The sequence below is a fragment of the Alligator sinensis genome, unplaced genomic scaffold, assembly GCF_000455745.1.
Source record: "Alligator sinensis unplaced genomic scaffold, ASM45574v1 scaffold93_2, whole genome shotgun sequence".
Lineage (NCBI taxonomy): Eukaryota > Metazoa > Chordata > Crocodylia > Alligatoridae > Alligator > Alligator sinensis.
The window spans coordinates 3000348-3021597 of record NW_005841854.1 but is presented as its reverse complement, the minus strand read 5'-3'; the positions used below and the strand labels follow the sequence as shown (position 1 = coordinate 3021597).

Genomic DNA, 21250 nt, shown 5'->3' with positions numbered 1-21250 from the left:
AAAATCAGAAGTTTCAAGGTAAAAAAGCACTCCATGTGTATATCTTTTTCGATTTGTTTTTATCCGTTTTATCCCTTTCTTAATTAAGGGAGTTGAAATAAGCACATCAAACACCTTTGTCAGGGAGAAGAGATATTTAAATTAAACTCTGTGCTCCTATTTGTGAGATAATTTAATAGACTAGTGCACGCAAAAAAGTGTTATAAGAAAAGACAAAGACCTATTACACTGATTACTTCTAATATAGCTTCCCTAGTTCACCTGATTCTTTTAAGTTATTCATTAAAGAACTCATTATCTCAGATCAAACATATTTTGTTCCATTTTGCACATGGAAGTAGGCTTGCGCACAACTAAAAGTGTGAAATAAATTACCATAAAGAAAGTGGATATTAAGGTATATATTATTTTCTTATGATAAATAGTTTTATCTAAACCAGTGCACCATGGATAAAACTACAAGTGAAATAGAAAGGTTATAGTATTTTGTATTTATTTTGTCATATAAGCAAAGCATTTCAGTTGAATATTGTGGCTGTCAATATGAAAACCATCCATGGAAAACAGTCAAAACTTTATCTTAAATGGACTTAGTGACTCCTCCCAAAATCCCAGTCCCCGGATGCTACCACCCAGCTACCAGGAAAAAAGTCATCCCAGCACATTATCAGGGTAAGCAGCAGCAAAATTTAAAAATTTATATTTAAAACAAAAATCAGTTTTTACAGCAGCAACTTAAAAGAGAACTTAAATCATCAGTTCCTAAATCAACAAACTCACTTCTGACCACTGACATAGGATACATTGCACAAAAAAAATCTTAATATGGTATTTGTCTATCATCCATCTACTGAATCAAACTGAACAAGGTAGAAACCGGCAACAAACGAGACATTTTTCTATCAAACTTTTAAAAACCGTAGCTTGATAATAAGCGAATCCTATTTTTTTAAAAAAAATCAGTGGGAGCCACATTTTGCAAGTGAAATATGTATCTTTTAAAGTGGTCCCCATATTCCCAGGGCATATTAAACTTATAAAATACTTACCTTGTAATATTTACTTTAGCTTATATCAAGCTACCCATATCAATGGAAACAAATTACTTACCTGGGAAAACTTCTACACATATTGTTTAAGTCCATGTAAAATATGCAAACCAAGACCAAGATATTTTGAGGATATGAAAAAATAATTAAAATATCAAAACAAGAACTCAACATCAAATTTAAAATAAGACTTCATTTGACTTTAAATATGCTGACAGAAATAACTATCCCAATATTCAAAGTCAAAAGATTGAAAAATGAATGCTTTTTGACACAAAAATGGGGATCCAATAGTTTGAGCCATCTGACAGCCTTACATTTAATGTGCATGTTATCCTGGAAAACAACATACAACTTCTGAAAGTATCATACACTACAAGTGCTACTTTAAAAACAGAGGTTTGCTGTCATATCATGCTGATTAGAAGCTATTCATGTGCCAAAGCATTTTGAAGTAGTTTGTATATAACTGAGAGTGTCTTTTCATAAGAAAGCTACTTTCCATATAGCTCAACGGAAAAATCTTTACACATAAAGATAGTGATTTCTGTATAACTTTCTGCAGTGATATAAATTCACCAGTGTCTTTGAGTTGTTGGATGAGTGATTTGAAGTCTATAAACCTTGGGAATGCCTCTAATCTGAGTCAGTACAATAACAAAGGTTTTATAATCATGTGAGAAATGTGAGAATTCTTTAAGCCTTTAGAAAATCTTCTTTCCTGGCTAAGTGAAACTAAATCAGTCACTAGATAGGAAATCTACAAGGAAAATTCAAATATTATAAGAAGTGCATTAATGACTCAGAAGGTGGCACTCTTCTCCATATCACAACTAACCCAATGCATTCTTTCAAGACAGAGACAGAAGGCAACTGATAACAAAAAGGCAATCTTTTAGATGAGCTATATTTATTAGAAGTAACAGAAGCATTTTTCACAGGAGCAATGGGTATATTTTGACTCCAACTATAATGTATATAATTTGTTAAATGTTATATAGTTACGTGTGTGCACGTTTACTGCACTAACACAGAGAGAATGAACATACTTAAAAGACCACCACAATTATTTAAGAGAGATACACAGTATAAATATAAGGCATCTACTATTATCTTTAGTTTGACTGAATTTCTAGAACAAATGCAGATTTTGAAAGGAAGGGTTAGGTACTAGCACTGGAGATTTAGATGGTGAAAAGGGCATCTTAAAAAGAAATGCAAATGGAAAAGTAACACTTTAGATTTAGATCTTGTTTGCTCGTATTGCAGAATGGCAATGATAATATAACCAGATGACAAGGCTCAGATGTTTATTTTTAGTCCACATTAAATACCAAATCAGAGAGACTCAAAAAGAAACACTGAATTCCAATGTTGATCAAAGGATAACACTGTGATGGGTAGAAATATGAGTTTCATGACGTCAACCCATCCTCTTATAAGCACACATGACCCTACTCAAGGGAAAAGATAAAAATCTTCAAAATAATATGATTAAATAAACACTTTGTCAATTCTGCATAAGAAAAAAAACTGGCAAAAACAAGTGAATAGATTACTGAGGAACATACCAGAGGAGGCTTCTAGTCTTTCTAATCTGCTGATCAACCAGTCAAGAGAACCAGAAAATTGAGCACAGTTCTTGCGATTCCCTCTAATCAGAGCCGCTAGTATAAAAAGAAAAAACAGAAAAAAGGAATCATAATTATTAGATTACCTAGATCAATTAACAGTTTTATGAATTATGGGGTGAACCATGACCCAGTCAATCAACTGGATGCAATTATCTCTATTGAAGTAAAGTTTGTTGGATTCCAGTGCCATCAAATTAAACTTCATTTTAAGTATTTCACTTTATCTAGAGCAGGAGTTGTCAACCGGGAGTACGCATACCCCTGGGGGTACTTAGAAAAGCACTAGGGGGTACACATGGGTGGGTGGGGACAGAGCACCACCATCTACCACTCTGCACCGCCGCCTCCCAGGACCAGGGCCGGGAAGAAGAGGGCAGCAGGTCCCCTCTGTTGGCCGCACAGCTGCCACTCAGCCAGCTGGCCAGATGCAGTGATGGGGGAGCTTGCATACAGCGGTGGGGGAGCTTGCATGCAGCTGCCACCACCACCCAGCCCCGCCGCTGTGTGCAAACCCCCCGCCCTCCCCCCCACTCCCTGCTCTGCCAGAAGTGTATCCAGAAGGGGTACACTCCTTAAAAAAGGTTTAAAATCCCTGATGTACAGCTAATGATTGCTTCCATAGATGCATTCTTAAATATCAAGACTCTGTTTCAACATCATAAAGTATAAGTCCGCTGCTATTGTCATACAAATTTCCCTGGTGCCTTGCTGCTCTACTGATACGTACTGATAGGAGAGACTGGGAAGGGTGGATGAGAACACAAACATACAGGGTGACTAAAATTTACCTTGAACTGGTACAATCAACAGAATACACAATTTAATGTTCAGGAAATGATAGTTAGGCTTTTGGACAAGGCAGTGAGAAGGAACAGAAGGAGGTTGTAGAAGCCCTGCCTTTAGTTGAAAGCAGAAGGACACTCACACTGTATGCATTGCCAATGGGTTTTATTGACAAAAAGCTTCTGACTCAAGTGCATTAGACACACACACATACCAGTAGCAAATATGTATTTGTACAGCACTCACAAAAGAACCATTTTTTCTACCTAAAAAGAGTGTCAGGGATGAACATTTCCCTCCAGTGCGTGGAACAGTACCAATTCCTGTCCTTGTGCCAGCTTCCCTATACAAGTCTGCCAATGCATGATTCTTCACCTGAAACCACCTTACCTATTTTGTACAGAAGAAATTATTGAGCATGCCGAGAGGCAGTATGGTCAACTGGCTGAGGAGACCTGCATTTGGATGTAGATCTGCCATTAGTTCACTGTATGATGTTGGAAGGTTACTGAATCATCCCCGTTTCTCAGCTGCTTGCACATGTTTCTAAGCACTTTGGCAGTTACAGACAAGAAGTCCTAAGCTTTACTGTTGTGCTTATTAATCACGTTATATTGCTTTAGGATTGTTTATGTTAATTTGTTTACATTAAGAACTATGTTTTGTCTTCCAGGCTTGTGACCTCAGTATGATGTAAAGCTAAGTCTGCAGAGGTTAAAAGCCAGTATACCACCAAGCTATCTGGTGGCATGGGGAAAAAAAGAAACCAAATACCTAATGGTCTGTAGGCAATCTATGTTTCTTTATTATCATGTAACAAACTCACTGTAAAAAATAATGGGCCTACTAAACCCTCATTTATAAGCAGTCCACTGAATCTGTTGATAATTTTACTGCAGGTCAGGTAAACAGCACAACTGATCAAGAAGCATAGAGACAGGCTTGGGGACTGTTTTGGCAGTAATAAAAAAGGTACATAAGCCAGCACTTAAAACAAAGATGCAGAAGAGAAGCATCTCTAATGTTACAGAATTTCTTAAAACATGAGATTGCATCTTCCACCCAGAAGACAAATCCCTTGCATATTATATGTTATTTAATGGGTCGGTCTTAGTACCAAAGAATTGTGTGGCCATATTTTAAGGAGTTAGTCAAGTATCTCTACTACACATTTAATTTTTGTATTCAACATGCTACTTACGGATAAACAAATTCTTCAGTGTAAATTAATTCCTGTTTTTTAGATGCTTACACAATGGGAAAATGATAACTGCTGCTCAGGATGGAAACACTTTAGGAAAAAAAAAACCTCTCTCTTAGGTATCTATATTATCTTTCTCTCTCTCCCTGTTTATAAAAAATGGGGACCATAATGTTTCTCAGCTACACAGGGATTTTGTGAGGATAAATACATTGCAGATTGTTATGATGATATCTTTTATGGGACCAACTGTATAGCCGGGAGGGACACAGACAAGCTTTGGGATACCACTGTACCCCTGGTCTCTGAAAGAAAAAAGCAGACACAGCACAGCTAACCAGCAGGTAGAACAAAGACTTGTGTAAAACTCCAGGATACAAGATATACTCAAAACAGGGTATGATATCAGATAACTAATAGATAGGATGCATGCAGTAGAAAGGATAACCTGACAAGTGCAAGAGCAAGACCATTTAAGAGAGTTGTTATCACCCACTGAGTACAGAGCATTTAGCAGGGATAAAGTAATACTTGCAAGTATGGATATCATCAGCATCTACAGTAATATCCCACATCATAAAGGCACAGCTGCCTGCCTAAACTACCCACAAGAACATGGACTACACTCAGATTTGAAACCACAACATATGTACAAATGCACAGCATATGCACTTCATCCTCACCCACAACAACATCACACTCAATAGCCAACACTTCCTTCAAATGATTCCCTCCCTCCCTCACGCAATATGTCAATCACTTATTGAACCACCTGGAGGAAGAATTTTAGAAAACTGCACCACCAAGATAAAAGTATACCTGGAAGATAGAAATGATATGTGTATCATAGGAACTGATCACCTGGACTTGTTTATTGACTTCTACCACAGGTTTAACAACAACAACCCCTTCAATCAAATTCTGTCTGTAGTACTTACTTCTTCACTAATAAATTTTCTAGATACCATGACCTACATCTGGGATGGCACCCTATAAAACACAGAATAAAAAAAAACCTCATGGACCACAAAGCCAGCAATCATCCCAAACACAGAAAGAAAGCTGCAATCTATATACTGGTAATGGAGCACCTGACTATCTCTTAGAAGAATATTTAGACACCCTCCTCTGAACTGAACACTGCCTTTACCCAGCAATGACACTCCAGCAGAGAAGCAGTATCTTTAAAGAGCCACCCAGTTACCCTGAAGCAATTTACTACAAGACAAAAAACCCCACTGACCATAAATTCTTGGTTGTCACCTACTGTTCCACACGTGAACCAATAATAAGGATCATCAAACAATTACAGCCCACACTCAAAAAAAGACCAGACCTTAAGAGAAATATTCCCCTTTCCCTCTACTAGCTACCAGATAGCCTTCAGAAGCTATGCCCCCCACACAATGAAACCATCAGAATCCATGGATTCTACACATGTCCATCCCAGAAGGTGGTACACCTCATCTAGTGCACCAAATGACCCCATGAAAACTATGTGGGTGAAAGTAGGGGGGGAAAAAACTATGCACCAGAATGAATTGATCACGGAAAAAAGAATCCAAAATACTTTCTTTTTTCACTTCAGGAGTTGTACAAAGTAGTCAATTAGATAAGATAGAAGTCTGCTGGAGGAGAAGGACTGCCCTGTGGTTAAGTCATGAAGTGGAACTTATGAGGCCTGGGGTCTTTATCTGAGTCTGCCTTAAAATTTCTATGTGATATTGGATGTCATTTGATTTCAGCATGCCTCAAGTCTTTGCCTGTAAAATAGAGGCAATAATAGTTTGATACCTCAATATGTTACAGTGATAATTCAGTAAAATAGTGAAACTCATCTATTTTCTTAATTGTGGCTGCCAAATAGTTATAAAAGTCCCCATTCAGTGCCAGGAGCCAAGAAGAGGATCCTAGTGCCGAACTCAGAAGAGAATAAATATTGAACAGCTGCTCCTTTCCCAACCTATCACAGTGAACTGAGACAGGTGCCCTGTGGAAAATCTAGGATGTAATAACACGGTAAGGCTGTGTCACAATGTCTATCAGTACATATATATCTATGAATATTCACATACGTGTGTGTATGTTATCAAATAACCATCTTCTGCACATTGTGGACTACTGTCCCAATCTCCAACCTACATAAACGACAAGCACCCACTCCCTAGTTCTTTTCAGTTTTATTTCGCCAAATTTATTCTTAGAGAAAGAACTACAGTCTAAAACCAAAATCCCACAAACTTCTTCCTCATCCAGATGAGAAGGACAGAAAGCCTCCTAGGGTTGGCTCCATACTTGTTACCTTTTGCAGTTTTACTGTTCACTGTTCCTTTGCTGCTCCTCCCCATACACCCTCTCCTTTTTGGGGGGGGGAGTTCTCTTAAATGATCCAGCTGGAAGTGGGCCCTAATCAGTTTGCCCCTCACAGCTGAATGACCAGCCTTGCTCAGAACAAGGATAGATGCAGTCTGGGTCAATCACGCTCTTTAAAGCACCAAATCATCATAATACATATGGAATACACAGCTCCAGTATTCTATAACATATATCAATCAATCACAGCTAAGAAAGAAGCCAAACTGTAACTAATTTATTAACCCAAAACAAAATAAATCACAAACTGCTGAAAGACCATTTTAGACTGGACATAAGGAAAAACTACTTTACCATCTGAATCTCCAGAGTCTGGAATAGACTTCCCTTAGAGGTGGTGCAAACACCTTCTCTGGATACCTTTAAGAAGCGTTTGGATGCTTAACTTGCCGGGGTGATTTGACCCCAGCTGACTTCCTGCCTCTTGGGCAGGGGGCTGGACCCAATGATCTCACGAAATCCCGTCCAGCCCTAATGTCTATGAAATCTATGAAATGCACTTTTGAGCATCTAAAATTTTTTACTAATTTAGGCAGATTCAAAAATGTTTAAAATATTTCAGAAATCTTGAAAAAAAATGTTTCAGGCATTTCTAATCAAATCAAAGAAAATTAAGAGTTAATGAAGGGATACTTCACTACACAGGAGAGTGATGGGTTAAGTCAGGTTCTTGGGAAATAAGAAGTGTTGGTAACATGCCCTCACAGGACCCTAAACCTCAGGTCTTACAATTTCTTGGCAAGTACCACTAGGCTACTGGACAAAAAGCAGCTAGGCTCTTCTCCTTCCTCCCTACTCGGAAATGGAGATGAGTTCTTCTTTCATATGACAAAATGGGGCCCATAACTTTATCTTTGTGCAATTTGGCATTTTTGTCGATTTGGGAGCTCCTGGTCATCAGAGACGTTACCAGGGATCACCATGTGGAAGTGGCTCTCATTGATTCCCATGGAGATGAGTAATGGATATAGATATCTTTGAGGTTTGTGATTGCTGCCTGGGGTGGAATGTCATCATAGCTAGTTCACAAATCGGTCATAGGGACAAGTGCCAGCTGCAGGCACTCTCCCTGTGTTGCTACAGGGGACAACTGGTAGTGGAAGCTGGATCACATCACCCAGCTGTCCCTCCTCCCTCCCCCCACCCCACGTGGATAATTCTAGCCCACAGCCAAAAAAGGTTGCCTACCCTTGCTAAAGAATGTGCCAGGATGCATTGCTCTCAATCTCCTATGCTGATACAGCTTCACTTTGCACAAGCTAGTTCTGCAATTACTGACAATAGAAGCAGATGTTGTCCCTGGAGCAGAATTAGCTGTGCTGGGATGTGCTCTAGCACACGACCTGCTTCAGCAGGTGACAAAGAGTCAAGGTATGGCAGCATGACGCATGCACCTGGCAACTCTCCTTCCAGAAGATTCCTGGGGAGCAGCTCTACAAGCAAGGAAACCCAGGCAGGCATTCACCTGGCTTCAGGGGCCTGATCCTGCAGGAGAATTCCTGGTACCTGCAGGATCATGCCTGAAAGATGCAAGAATACCTGCCTGGGGCAGCTGGAGAGCACAGACAGCTCCAGGCTGTCTGTGCTGTCCCACTACAAAGCAGACAGGTATCTGCTGGAAAAAACAAACAAAACAAAAAAAAAAAAAGGCAAAAATTGTTCCTATCTATTGTAATGACCATAATTTTGGGCAATTTTGGTATGACAAGGGCATGGATGTCTGTTTGCTTTGGCTTTGTGCCTCCATAAAATATTTTATGGAGGCACATAGGGGACATCTGTTTCGAGCCCAAGACACAGACAGGCAGATGAGGCGTAAATATACACCTGCTGGTGACAGTGTGTTCCTGGGCTTTGGAGAATGACGAAGCAAATCCTCTAAGACAAAGGAAGAATTTGACTCCATGCATCCCGCATCCTCAGTGAGTGCACTAACCACTGGCCTATTGAGTTAAGAAACCACTGCTTCTCCTTGTCACACACAAATAGATATTTTCATTTCCTTGGCTTCTATTACAAGTGCCAAAATCATAGCCATCTATTCGCAGATCAAATGAAAAGTTCCAGTTAAACCAGAATTTTTTTCAACTTTTCATTTCAGGAATTAAAAACTAAGCATTTATATTTTGGGTCCATATGCCATTTTCAGAGGTGGGGGGAGGGATTGTTTGTTTTAGTTTAAATGTCAAAGCAGAAACAAAACTAAGGCTAAAATCCCAAATCCATAAATTATTCATACAGCCCTAATAGCAATTATAAGCAATTCCAGCTATTATAAATAGCAATTGCCATAAAAGTAGCCATTTTGACTTCTGAAGCAGCTGCTTCAGAACTTTCAAACTTTTAGTCTGTCCATTTTATGCTGGTAGCAGTAAAGATGGAAAACCACACATTGATATTTAAATATTCAAGGTTGCATTTTATAAGTTTATAACAAAGAAGGAAAACAAATAGAATCATTCTGAGCAGTATTATCTGGTAGTGAATCAGTTATAAATTAAACTAAAGTAAAAAAAAAATCAAATCTTCTTTGTCGACATTCATGGGAACCTGTGTCATTTTAACCTTTATCTCAAAGTATATGAGTTGCATTCATAGTTTCATAGTTGGTAGGGTCAGAAGGGACCTGAGCAGATCATCAAGTCCAACCCCCTGCCATGGCAGGAAAGAGCACTGGGGTCAAACGACCCTGGCAAGGTGTTCATATACCCTCCTCTTAAAGACCCCCAGGGTAGGAGCCAGCACCACTTCACTTGGAAGTTGGTTCCAGATCCTAGCCGCCCTGACTGTGAAGTAGCACCTCCTGATATCTATCCTGAACCTACCCTCTGCCAGCTTGTGACTTATTTCTTGTCACTCCTGGTAGCGCTCGGGGGAACAGGGACTTCCCCAATGCCTGTTGGTCCCCCCTGACTAGTTTGTAAACAGCCACTAGATCCCCTCTCGGCCTTCTCTTGAGGAGGCTGAACAGGTTCAGGTCCCTTAGCCTCTCCTCATAGGGCCTGCCCTACTGCCCCCGATCATGCGAGTGGCCTTCCTCTGAACCCTCTTGATACTGTCCACATCCCTCCTGAAGTGCAGCATCCAGAACTGGACGCAGTACTCCAACTGCAGCCTAACCAGTGTTGCATAGAGGGGGAGGATCACCTCCTTGGACCTGCTTGAGATGCATCTGTGGATGCATGACAAGGTATGGTTGGCCTTCCTGACTGCTTCCCCACACTGTCGACCCATGTTCATTTTGGCACCAATAACAACTCCAAGATCCTTTTGCCAATTACAAGACGTTCAGCCAGATTGCAGCTTGACGTAGGTCTCAGAAGAAAAAGGAGAGGATGACTTGTTTGGGGCAGCTGTTTGTTTTTCCATTATACTTTTTATTTCCCTGGAACCTCTACCAGGGTATAAAGTCCAGAGATAATCAACTGCTCTCTCTGACCACAAGGGCTTCAAGTTACTACAGCAAAATTTGGGCAGGATGTTAAGAAAAACTAACTTTAAAAGAGGTTGTGAAGTTTTTAAGTGAGGGAGGGTTGGACTAAATGACTTCCTGAAGTCTTTTCCAGAGCTGTTTTTCTATTATTCTATCCCACGTTTCATTTTCTTTCCTACCTACCCCTCAGCAAATAAGGTGTTTTGAAAATTGGAAACTTTTCATAGCTTTTAATGAATCAAATGAAGAATATTTACTTTTACATGCCTATATATGCTGTTATGTTGCCCATTAAGACCACCATGTAACCTTCCTATTTTGTGATGCTCTGATAACATGATACAGTTACTTAGATATTTACAGTGGACAAATGTATAAATGCTGTAATTCCTCAGTCTGAAACTGCACTCATTTCCATCCTATGTAAAAAACCAATTTCAGCTAAACACTTGCAGATTTCTTCAGTATTGTAAGAGTGATATATATGCCACAAACAGAAGCAATAACATGATGAAAAGCCATGAACTATGACAGCATCAACTACTTACTCTGATTTACATACATATTTAAAGGCAAACAATGGTTTGTGAAAAGAAGACAGAATGAGCTATATCTATTTATTATGTATGTAATTACTGAATAACTACATCATTATTCAATACAAGAGAGTAAATGAATCCACCATTACTAGACTATGGTCAGTATTCTTAGGCATTACCCATCAGAAAATACTGCAACCAGAAAAGTTATATAATGGAAAAGATGTTGCAATAAATACATGTGCCTTGTGCTCTATAAATATCACCCGTGAAAATCAATCTCTACTTGGAAGAGAACAAATAGACTGTTGTGTAAGGGATTCTCTGAAGCAGGGTTAATCAGGAAACAGGGTTAGTTCTACAACTATCAGCCAGTTAATTCTCATAGAAAAGTTTCTACAGTCAAGAAAACAGATCCCCTGGCCTGGCTGATCAATGCCTTAGGCAACACCAACAAGGACAAGCAGAAATGATACTATGCTATGTTTATGCTCCCCTCAATGCTAAGATGAAACCAGTAATACTGGATGTTAGACACCGCACCATCCACACTTACGCTGTAAGGGCCCATAGAACCACAAGAGCTCACCAAGATTTATACTTACTCTCTAATCTCCTCTGCACCTCACATATCCACCTTTTTCTTCTCTTATATATATATATATTTAACATCACTTTTATGCTTCTCTTCTGGAAATATGTTTCCTTCTCCTCCCCAAAATGTTGGTTTTGCCCATCAAAAAACTATCTTGCTCTTCTTGGAGGTTTTTTTACTACCACCAACATCCTGGACAATTTGTTTCTTTAATGACTACAGCCCAGAAGTCAAAGGGTCAAAAAGGATATAAAACAGTCCAACAAAAAATATTAGAGGCTATCAGAAGTGTTTGTAAATGTAACTTTGTTTAAGAGGTACAATAATGAGTGCTAGTTAGGTACACAAGTTTTACTAGCACTCTTTTGGGATGATCTTAATAATTCCTGAGTACAAAAGCTGTCACCCACAAATTGATGTTGGTAAAGCTATTACACATTATATGACATTTCACTCCCAGATTTACCCACGTAAAGTGGGGGAGACCAGGGGCATTGGCAGATATTTATCTAATGGCATGATGTGATTTGCTTCTCCCTGCCTAGCAGCTGCAAATCCAAAGGCTCCCATGCCAGGACCCTGGAATCTGGGAGACTCTCTTCAATCCCAAGGTCCCTGCACACCTGGACATCTAAAAAGCTCAGTTTCACATGCCAATTTTAAGCTATCTTAGTATGCTAGGAGATCTAAAACCCACATGTGGAGCTGAGTTGTACACGTCAGTTTTAAAGGCCAAGGAATGCCAGTTACCTGGGACTGGGGAGCCTTTGAGTCTGCAGGGTCCCGGTGAACACAGATGTCTAAAAAACATAAATGCAGCTAGATCTGAGGAAGTTGCAGGACAAGGCAGTCAACATGAGGGGTTGCAGAGAGCTCCAGGACTCTCTTTGATCTTGCATTTTAAAGTGTCTTGCCCTGCAGCCCCTGCAGAAAGGCTACTGGGCATAGGGACTGCAAAGTTCCCAGAAGGTTTTCATTTGCATTTTAAGAAAAGAACCTTAGTAGAACATCATAAAGGCTGCAAAGTCAAGTACTCTAATGTTAGGATTTTCCACAAGTAAAAGTTATTTGTGAAACCTATATTCAATCCCTGGTGTATGTACATTATGATGCAGTTGTCATTACACATTGACATTGCATTCATTCCCACTGTAGGTTCAGACGTGGTCAGTAACTGAAACACCACAATGACATGAGCAGACTCTAGACCTAGCATAAGCCTAAATTTTGACAATATGACAAGCTTAAGCTTGCATCTTAGACATCAACAGTAGCATGGGAAAGTAGAATAAAGTTTGTTGGTCAAGGCCACTGGAAATGGGCTAGGGTGTGTTGGATAACTGCTTTTTAAAAAACACTAATAATAGTTAGAGGTAACAGCAATCTCCTATTAAATGGGGGGGATGAGGGGGATTGTTGTTGAATACTGTAAGACAGACATGTATAAACACTTGTTGCCAACATGGATCATTTTCAAGGGATCTATGCCAATCTACAAACTATGGCTAAAGCAGAAGACTCCAAAACCTTATTTCTGATTGATCACAGAATGTATTTTTGCATGCATGACTCCTAGTCTGGTCAACAAAGGAAAGAAAGAAATTAGCACACATAGTTCAATCAGATCAAATTAAGCATAGCACAAGGTCTGAAGGAAGACATTATAAAAGAAGGCTGTACATTAGATAAACCAAACATACTATCACCATAGCTTTAACAGGTAGTTATGACTGGTATAACCAAGTGTATCAAATACAGTTTTAGTCTAATTTGTATTTCTGTTAAATTTCTGAGATGAGCTGAAAAACAAAGCAGCCTTGTTAATGAAGATCATAAGATGATCATAAGCCAATACACCAAGGTAACAAAAAAAGTAAGAGAACTATAATTGCACCTTCATTTTGTGTTTAAAGGATAATCATTAAGGGAAATGCAGCTGTACCTTAATCCTGTACCTAAGCAAGCAAAAGGAGTCCTAATCATAAACCAACTATAAAAGCCTTATCTCTATAAGGCCCTGTCTACACATTACTCTTAGGACATGAATAACCATTTAATCATACCTTAAGTCATCAGCCGGCCACATGTTAAATCAATTAATGGCATGCTAAAAAGCAGAATAAGCTACAAAGTCATTCCACAAAATATGTGTAGTAACTTTGTAGCTGCTTCCTATTGCCCCATTAATTGAACATGTGGCTGGAGGCTCCTGTGGTTGGGAGACCTGTCAGCTGATTGGAGTTCCCAGCTGGAGAAGCCTATATGCACCCTAGAGCCTGGGAGTTTCTGGGATGCTGACTCCCAGCACCTGGGGTGCTTCACAAATCCTGAAGGCTGGGATACCACAACACTTGCGGTCTCACAGCTGCAGGGGTATGAGAAACTTTCTGCGCCTCAACGTCTCATATATAAAAAAAAACAGATTATTTTCATACCCTCATCTCCAATCAGTATCATGAGGATACATTCATTAATATTTGTAAACGCTCAGTATTGTGATAAATGCTAAGAAAAAGTCAATGACGAAATCAATAGGTCTGTCTTCGACCCATATTGTGGTAAATAACACTTAGGGTCACATACCGATTAACAAGGGAAAACAATCTTGAAAAGTTGCTCAATAACTGAGCACCATCAATTCTGTACATTCATGACTCAGGGAACCTATAGAAAAATAGTGCATGATCTTGTAAGGCTGTATCATGTTTATGGATCATATTAATTTTGTATGAATGACCTCATTTCTAACATTTCCTAAGTTCCAAGTACTTAACAGACAGGTTATACGTAATTAATGTATTTTTTATTGGCATAACTACAATTTCCATATTATTGACCAAGTGCTACACTACTTAACATCTAAGGTCTTATAAATCTTAATGATTGCATAATATTGGAAAGTCTGAAATGACAGCTTTTCATATATACTTGAGTTCTGTTTTCTGCCATAAGACTCAAGTTTTTGTAAGGCTTCAGGCTTCCCTCCAAAACCTCAGGCCTCTCACTGCTGCAACTATGAAAGTAACTTTGAAGGGAAAAGATCAGTTTCTTGAATCCGAGACTCATTTGTTTTGAGTCTCTTTAGATTGGGAGTTATGCTATTATTCTCCATCTAAAAGGGTGAGTTTATTTTATGTACTTGCATTATATGGCACTAAAGTATTTTTACACCAGAGGATCTACATAATATCAATACTTTTTCATTTCAGATATTTTTTTCAACAAAATGTTTTTTAACTTAGCAAATCCCCATCGCCCACAATGTGTCTTACCTAATAACTCATACAAAGAGTTTAGAATAGATTTCCAGGTCTCTCCTGCTTCCTTCCCAGCTACATCAGCAAAGTGAGCTGCACTGCTGTAAACATGTAAGCGATCAATACATTCGAGAACAAGGTTGATCATACCCTAGAAAGATAAGGAGTATTGTCAAAGAGTAAGGTGTGCCTAACATGCAAAAATGTGCAATAAAGACTAGGGAAAAGATGTTGACAAAGAAGTAATACATGTGAAACCCCAGAAGGTATGCATGCAACTAGAACACTAATTTTAAGGGAAAGTTATTTAAAAAATAATGAAAAATATAATTAGTGCTTTGATACTTAATATATTAATCATATGAGACTCTCAGAGTAAAACAAATACCTAAGTTCCACACCAAAATATGATATATGTCTCAGGTATCTGGATGTATCTTAATCCTAAGCAAATGAATGGTGTCAATGAAAGACTGCATATTCCTTCACTGACATGCATACGCTTAAATATATGCCTGAATCTTGACACAATTCTTTAAAGAAGGATTGAGCTGATGAATTTATTATTACAGTACATATGAATTACACTTGAAAGGAACATATGAAGTCCTAATTTAGAGAATCTGACTGCTAGCCCAGTGCCTGTTTTTTCCCCCTAATCAACATGTGAGAAAAAGGCCCTCAACTTACATTTGCATACAAGGAAACCTCACTAAACACGTTGTCTATCATTACACTGATGCCAAAAGCAACATGTGCTCAGTAATAGAAACTAACTATGAAGTTGATTAAACAGCCAACCCTGAGTATAACTAAAATGCATGGGCCATATTGGGCTAACATACATAGCACAAGCATAGGTTAGTGAAGCCTTTCAGAATAAGATATATTGTAGTGCACATTGCATTCAGTTCCCCTCAGCACTGGCTCTCTCTCAAATCATGGTGAACCACTACAATGAATACATTTTTACTTCTTCTTTACTCCCATAGCTGAACTGAGCCTCTCTTTCCCATTTCCAATTATTCCTGTTTTTTCACCAACTTTAAGGCTAAGAACAGACATTCTAAAAGCCTGAGCCTGAAATGATTCAATGTTTGTAGGTTAGTCTAACCTGGCTAGGCTAAACCAGTTTGTAACTGTACAGACATCCCCTCTGGACTGAAGAAATGCAAACACATGTCTGCAGTGGCTCAGGCTAGAAGCCGGGGGGGGGGGGTGCTACAGCAGCCCTCCCTTCCACAATGTTGGAAGGAGGGCATAACCAGGCCCCGGCACGTTGCTCTGATTAGGAAGGGGTTCCCCGCTCCATTGTGAATAACAGAGTATTGAGTTACACAGCAGGGAGTTACACAGGGAGTTGATAACAGAGCATTTATCAGCCCATCAAACAAAACAAGTCTCTCTCATTAGTTCAAGCTCTTCTTAAACAACTTTTTGCAAGGAAGGAATGGAAGGACATGACCAGCTACCAGTGGATTAGCCCCAAAAATCCCTAAGCTGACATTTTCCTGTCTGCCTTTGTCCTGTCTCCCACAGCACAGACTGTATCCAGAATGTGGTACACTAGCTAATGCAGAGAGGGGTCTGTGTAAGGCAGAGGGTAAATGCTGCTTGAGCAGGTAGTGGTGAGTGGAGGGGGGGGAGCAGGGGGAAGCCAGGCAGATGCCTGCAGTCTCTGCCAGAGCTCCAGCCAGGGAGCAGAGGGACAGGGCCAGCTCTGCTGTGGAGCAGAGTGCCCAGCCCAGAGAGAATGCCAGGATGCGGGGTGGCTCATTTAAACCAGGAAAGGGTCTGGGACAGACATTGCATAAACCAGTTTGACCCAAAATCAGTTAAGTCTGATACTACTACATTCAACCAGGTTTATCTCAAACTGGTTTCAGCCATTTTCGAACTGGTTTATGTACATGGAACATCTGTTCTGTTACAGATTTAAACCAGTTTCTAATCACTTAAACCAGTTTATGTGTAATGTCTGTCCCTAGCCCAAATGTCTGGCAAACATCAAAGGGGGCCCCAAACAGTTTACCCAGAATTCCTCTGTTGCCCCTCTCTCAGCCTGTTGTACATGATTAGCATGGTCCTGACTGCCATGAAGTAGAGCTGGTCCAAACTGCCCTGCACCTCATCTGCATATATATTTTTGGAGGATCCCATGACTTATGACAAGAACACCTGGTTCCAATTGTGAGTGGGATCTTTTTTTTATTTTTTTTTGGGGGGGGGGGGGGGGGGAGTGGTATCCAGGGTACACACACATACTGAGCAGTGCTGAGCTGTGGGGTCACCATGGCTTGAAATGCTGTTGACCCTGCTAGGTCCCAGCCCAATGAACTATATGGTATATCATGAGCCTTTGGCTTTGAACTAATAACACATAGTTTGCACTATATGTTAGTAGGTATTCCCACCTACAAGTGCAGCACAGGCCCAGAAAAGACAGCATCTTAATTGGGCCTGGCTCTGCAGCATCTATATAGATTGGGCGCTTTAGTGAGGCTTTTTTGGCACTTCTATGTAATAGCTGATTGAATCAGCTTTAGCTAAAAGCACCAAAAAGCCCAACTGAAGTGCCCAATCTATATAAATGCTGCAGTGCCAGGTTGAAGTAATGTGCTGCTATTTCAGGTAGCACTTTTATTTTTTAATGTCTGCAAGCAACAGATATGACCTAAGTGCATAAGGCTATCCAGTGAAAGAATGAGAAAGCTACCAGCCTCTCCTGGCAAAACAGAATTGCCATCCAGATTCATATATAGCTTCTCATTCACAAAATGAAACAAGTACAAATCACCCTAGATGAAATAGGATTGTATTCTGAAGTGAGATGCCTACTTTTTTGAACTATGAAAGAGAACTTAGACACCTGAAATGTGGACTAGGATCTGGGCCTAGATATTTAGAATAATGGAGTTTCCCATGTAATATCTACTATATCCACCAAGCTATCCAGCTTAAAATCACTGGAAAAATCAAAGCTCGTAAAAAAAACTATTAACACACACATCACTGGAAGTATATGAGAAAGAAAAAAAAAATTACCTCTTCCTGGAAGAGATTCTGTCGATTTTTCAATGCTCTTAGCCTGTTTTGTTTGTCTTCATGCTCTAAATGCTCATCAGGTGGGTGAAAGTAGCCAATCAGGTCCTGAAGGCTTAGGCTGACTGACTCAATAGGCAAGTCAACCGTGGAAGACTTTGCTTTCTTGCTGAGAGCATCAAGGCCCCTAAAATGAAAAAAGTCTTGAAAATTACTAATTTGTTATAAAAAATTAAATATTTTAAAAGAAAATCTGGGTTCCTGGCTGAAGGTTAAAAAGAAGTGATGTCCCTCCAAGAGTCTAAATGCATTTTCAACAGCCTCTGTCATCAAGGTTAGTGTCACTGTCCTTTCAGTACTCCTTCCCCCTACTACAAGCCAGAGGCACTGGAAAAAGGAGCTAGTAAAGGAGACAGGTATTATTTTTACTATACTTGAAATACCCAAAAAAGACCCTCTTTGGTTTTCCCCCACATTTGGGGTAATGAAAGAAAAGCAAGGGGCAAAACAAAGGAAGACTAACTTGTAAACCTGCTCATCGCATCATCCCACATTTCTCCCTCTAATGAGGAACTAGAACTGTAAAACACTTCTGAAGTTATTAATTTCTATAGGCATAGAAAGAATAGGAACTGAAGAATAAAAAGGTTTTTTTAATGAGAATAGATAACTCAATATTTAAATATATGTGGAACATGTACATGACTGACTTACAACACCCATGTTCCTTCTCCCATAGAAAACCACCGATTTCAGCAAGAGTGAGATTGTATCTTATTAGACTTACCTCTTCACTTTCTATGTAGCTTTAAAGACTTGTTTTACCAATATGCCTGAAAAAATACCCAATTTCCATCATGTGAGCAGTTCCACTGCAGCCAGAATACGCTCACTGTAAAGACCAATGCATGGCTAGGCAGCTTATTGAATAGGATTTAATTATGTGTTTAGATAAAACAGTTTTACTAGATTTCCTTATTTTATTTAAATAAATAGAATGAAAACCCTGTTTGTAGAGTGCTAATTAATAGTACATAATCTATTTACTTCCCCGCACAGAAGAGTGGCTAAGTACAGACATTCATGGAGCTTAGGGAGAGGTTAGATAACATTCAAAACGGTCATCTGATCTTACTTAGTTTGCCCAGGTATGGACCTTACACTTAGATCGCTAGTCACATGGATTTAAGTGCAAACTGTACAGAAATTTGGCACACACAGACCAGTCTAAAAATGGCAGAACCCTGTCTAAGATAGACCTGGATTGATGTGCACTCAGGTCAGATTGATCTAAGTTAGATCGATGAATCAAACTTCTGTACAGTTCCCAGCGCAGTCCCAGGGGTGGAAAAAGTCAGCCACTGGTCTCACTCCTGGGGCTGCACTTCTCCTACCCACCCCCTGGCACAGGACTATTTTTAGACCCTCACCCCTTCCCTGCCCTCCCCCACTTGTGCACTAGCCAGCATCCCCCCAACTTCAACCCCCAATCTAGTGCGCCTAAAAAAGTGCAGTGGTCCCAGGAAGCAGAATAGGCCTTCCAGAAGGCCAGAGAAGCCTTATGCCACTCCACAGTGTTTTATACCTCAGAGTTCAATCAACCATGTATTGTACAGGCTGATACATGAAATATGGCATTAAAAACAGTATTATGTCAAAGGAAAGAGGGGACGAAGTTTCCCGTTACTTATATAAGCCGGAAACTACACCCAAAAGAAAAAGCATGTGTCACGGGCGGGGTCCTACAGGAGGGCCGTGATCTCCTTCAGGCCCCTTTCTCCTGGCCAAGCCAGCCCAGGGCCCCCCTCTAATTCCCGCCCGCCACGTCTTTCATGTTTAGATAAGTTTGGGAAGCTGCCTTATGCCCTCTTGGTCACTTCTTGGTGTTGGTTCAGACCCCGTGGATTCCCGGGCCCCTTATGGGTTCTCACTCTATGATGGGTGCTTCAGGGACACCCTAGCCTTAAGGGCTATGCATGGCTCCAACTACCCCTTATACGACGCCCCAAGCCTCGCAGCTGGAATAGACGTGGGTCTGTCAAATATACACTCACCCTCTCTGGGGTCCTCTCCGTAGTGCTGCCCTCTCTCAGGGATCCTCTGCAGCGCCGCCCTCTCTCTGGGGACTTTGCAATAACACCACCCTTCTCTCCAGGGCCTTCTCCACAATGCTGCCCCTTGCGATAATACTGCCCCCTTCTCTGGGGCTCCTCAGTACTGCTGCCCTCTCTCAGGGCCTTCTTCAGTGCTGCCCCCTTCTCTGGGGCCTTCTCAGGAACGCTGCCCCTCTCCTGGGGCTCTCCGTGCCCACACTGGGCCTTCTCGGTAAAGCCGCCCTGTCTCAGGGCCTTCTCGGTAAAGCTGCCCTGTCTCTCGGGCCCACCACACTGCTACCCACTTTCTCTGGGACTCACCGCACTGCTACCCCCTTCTCCAGGGTTTACCGCAATGCTATGTCCTTCCTCAGGGTTCACCGCAGTACTACGCCCTTCCTCAGGGGATCACCATGCCCGCACTGGGGCTTCTCAATAGTGCCCCCTCTCTGGGGCTGGGGTCTATGCACCCCGTACGCCACGCCCTTACTGACGCTGGGGTCCCCACGCTACTGTGGGTCCCCTATGAGGCCTCCTCCAACCCCTAATAGCCTCACCCAAATCACCGGTGTAACAACAACAAAGCAAAACACAAGCCCCTAGGCTGTAACATAACTTAAAGCCGCCTGGCTAAAACCACATTGCTCAGACATCTTAGAGCTGCCATCCTTTACTCAGCTTAAGCTGTACCTGCAGTCAGGCTTCTTCTCGTATCCTGGCATAGGAGCTCCTGCCCCCCTCCCTCTCTGTCTGCTGGCAGGGAACTGCCCTGGCCTCAGCTCCTAGAGTTTATAAGGGCCAGGCCCTGCCCCTTAGAGTCAGCTGACCGCTGGCAGGTGTGGGTCGTTTGCTGACTCCAGTTGCCCTGGGAACCAACAACTGGGCTCCTTATTCACTGCTAGGGCTTTTTCTATAGCAGTTTCTCCTCTTTAGAAGCAGGGCACCTCAGAGCTCTGCGACAGCATATTCTACCTTTGAGAAGGAACATTTCACCATCAAGTGAGCGATAGAGATGTTCCAGTATTATTTGTTAGGTTGAAGGTTCACCTTGGATCATGCCCCTTTATGTTGGTTGAAGTCCATGAAAAAGGACAATGCAAGACTGACAAGATGTACACTAAAGCAATTATACACATGCTCCAGGAGGTGGGGGGGCTTTAATTAGAGTGGCTTCAAGAGCCACTCATAGATTCATAGGTGTTAGGGTTGGAAGGGACCTCAACAGATGATCAAGTCCGACCCCCTGCACAG

General features: G+C 40.9%; 1 protein-coding gene across 17 annotated transcripts in view; it reads right to left on the bottom strand.

The window, feature by feature from the left end:
- RYR2 (ryanodine receptor 2) overlaps window positions 1–21250 on the bottom strand; it is an 847904-nt gene that overhangs the window by 427353 nt on the left and 399301 nt on the right. For all 17 annotated transcript variants that reach the window (XR_003095960.1, XM_025213656.1, XM_025213760.1 and 14 more), the window contains 3 exons: window positions 17910–18093; window positions 14880–15015; window positions 2621–2716 (listed from right to left, as the gene is read on the bottom strand). Coding sequence is in view for 16 of the 17 variants with exons in the window: in XM_025213656.1 (XP_025069441.1) it covers window positions 2621–2716; window positions 14880–15015; window positions 17910–18093 (416 nt within the window). In the remaining variant the exon portion in view is untranslated. The remainder of the gene's footprint in view (window positions 1–2620; window positions 2717–14879; window positions 15016–17909; window positions 18094–21250) is intronic.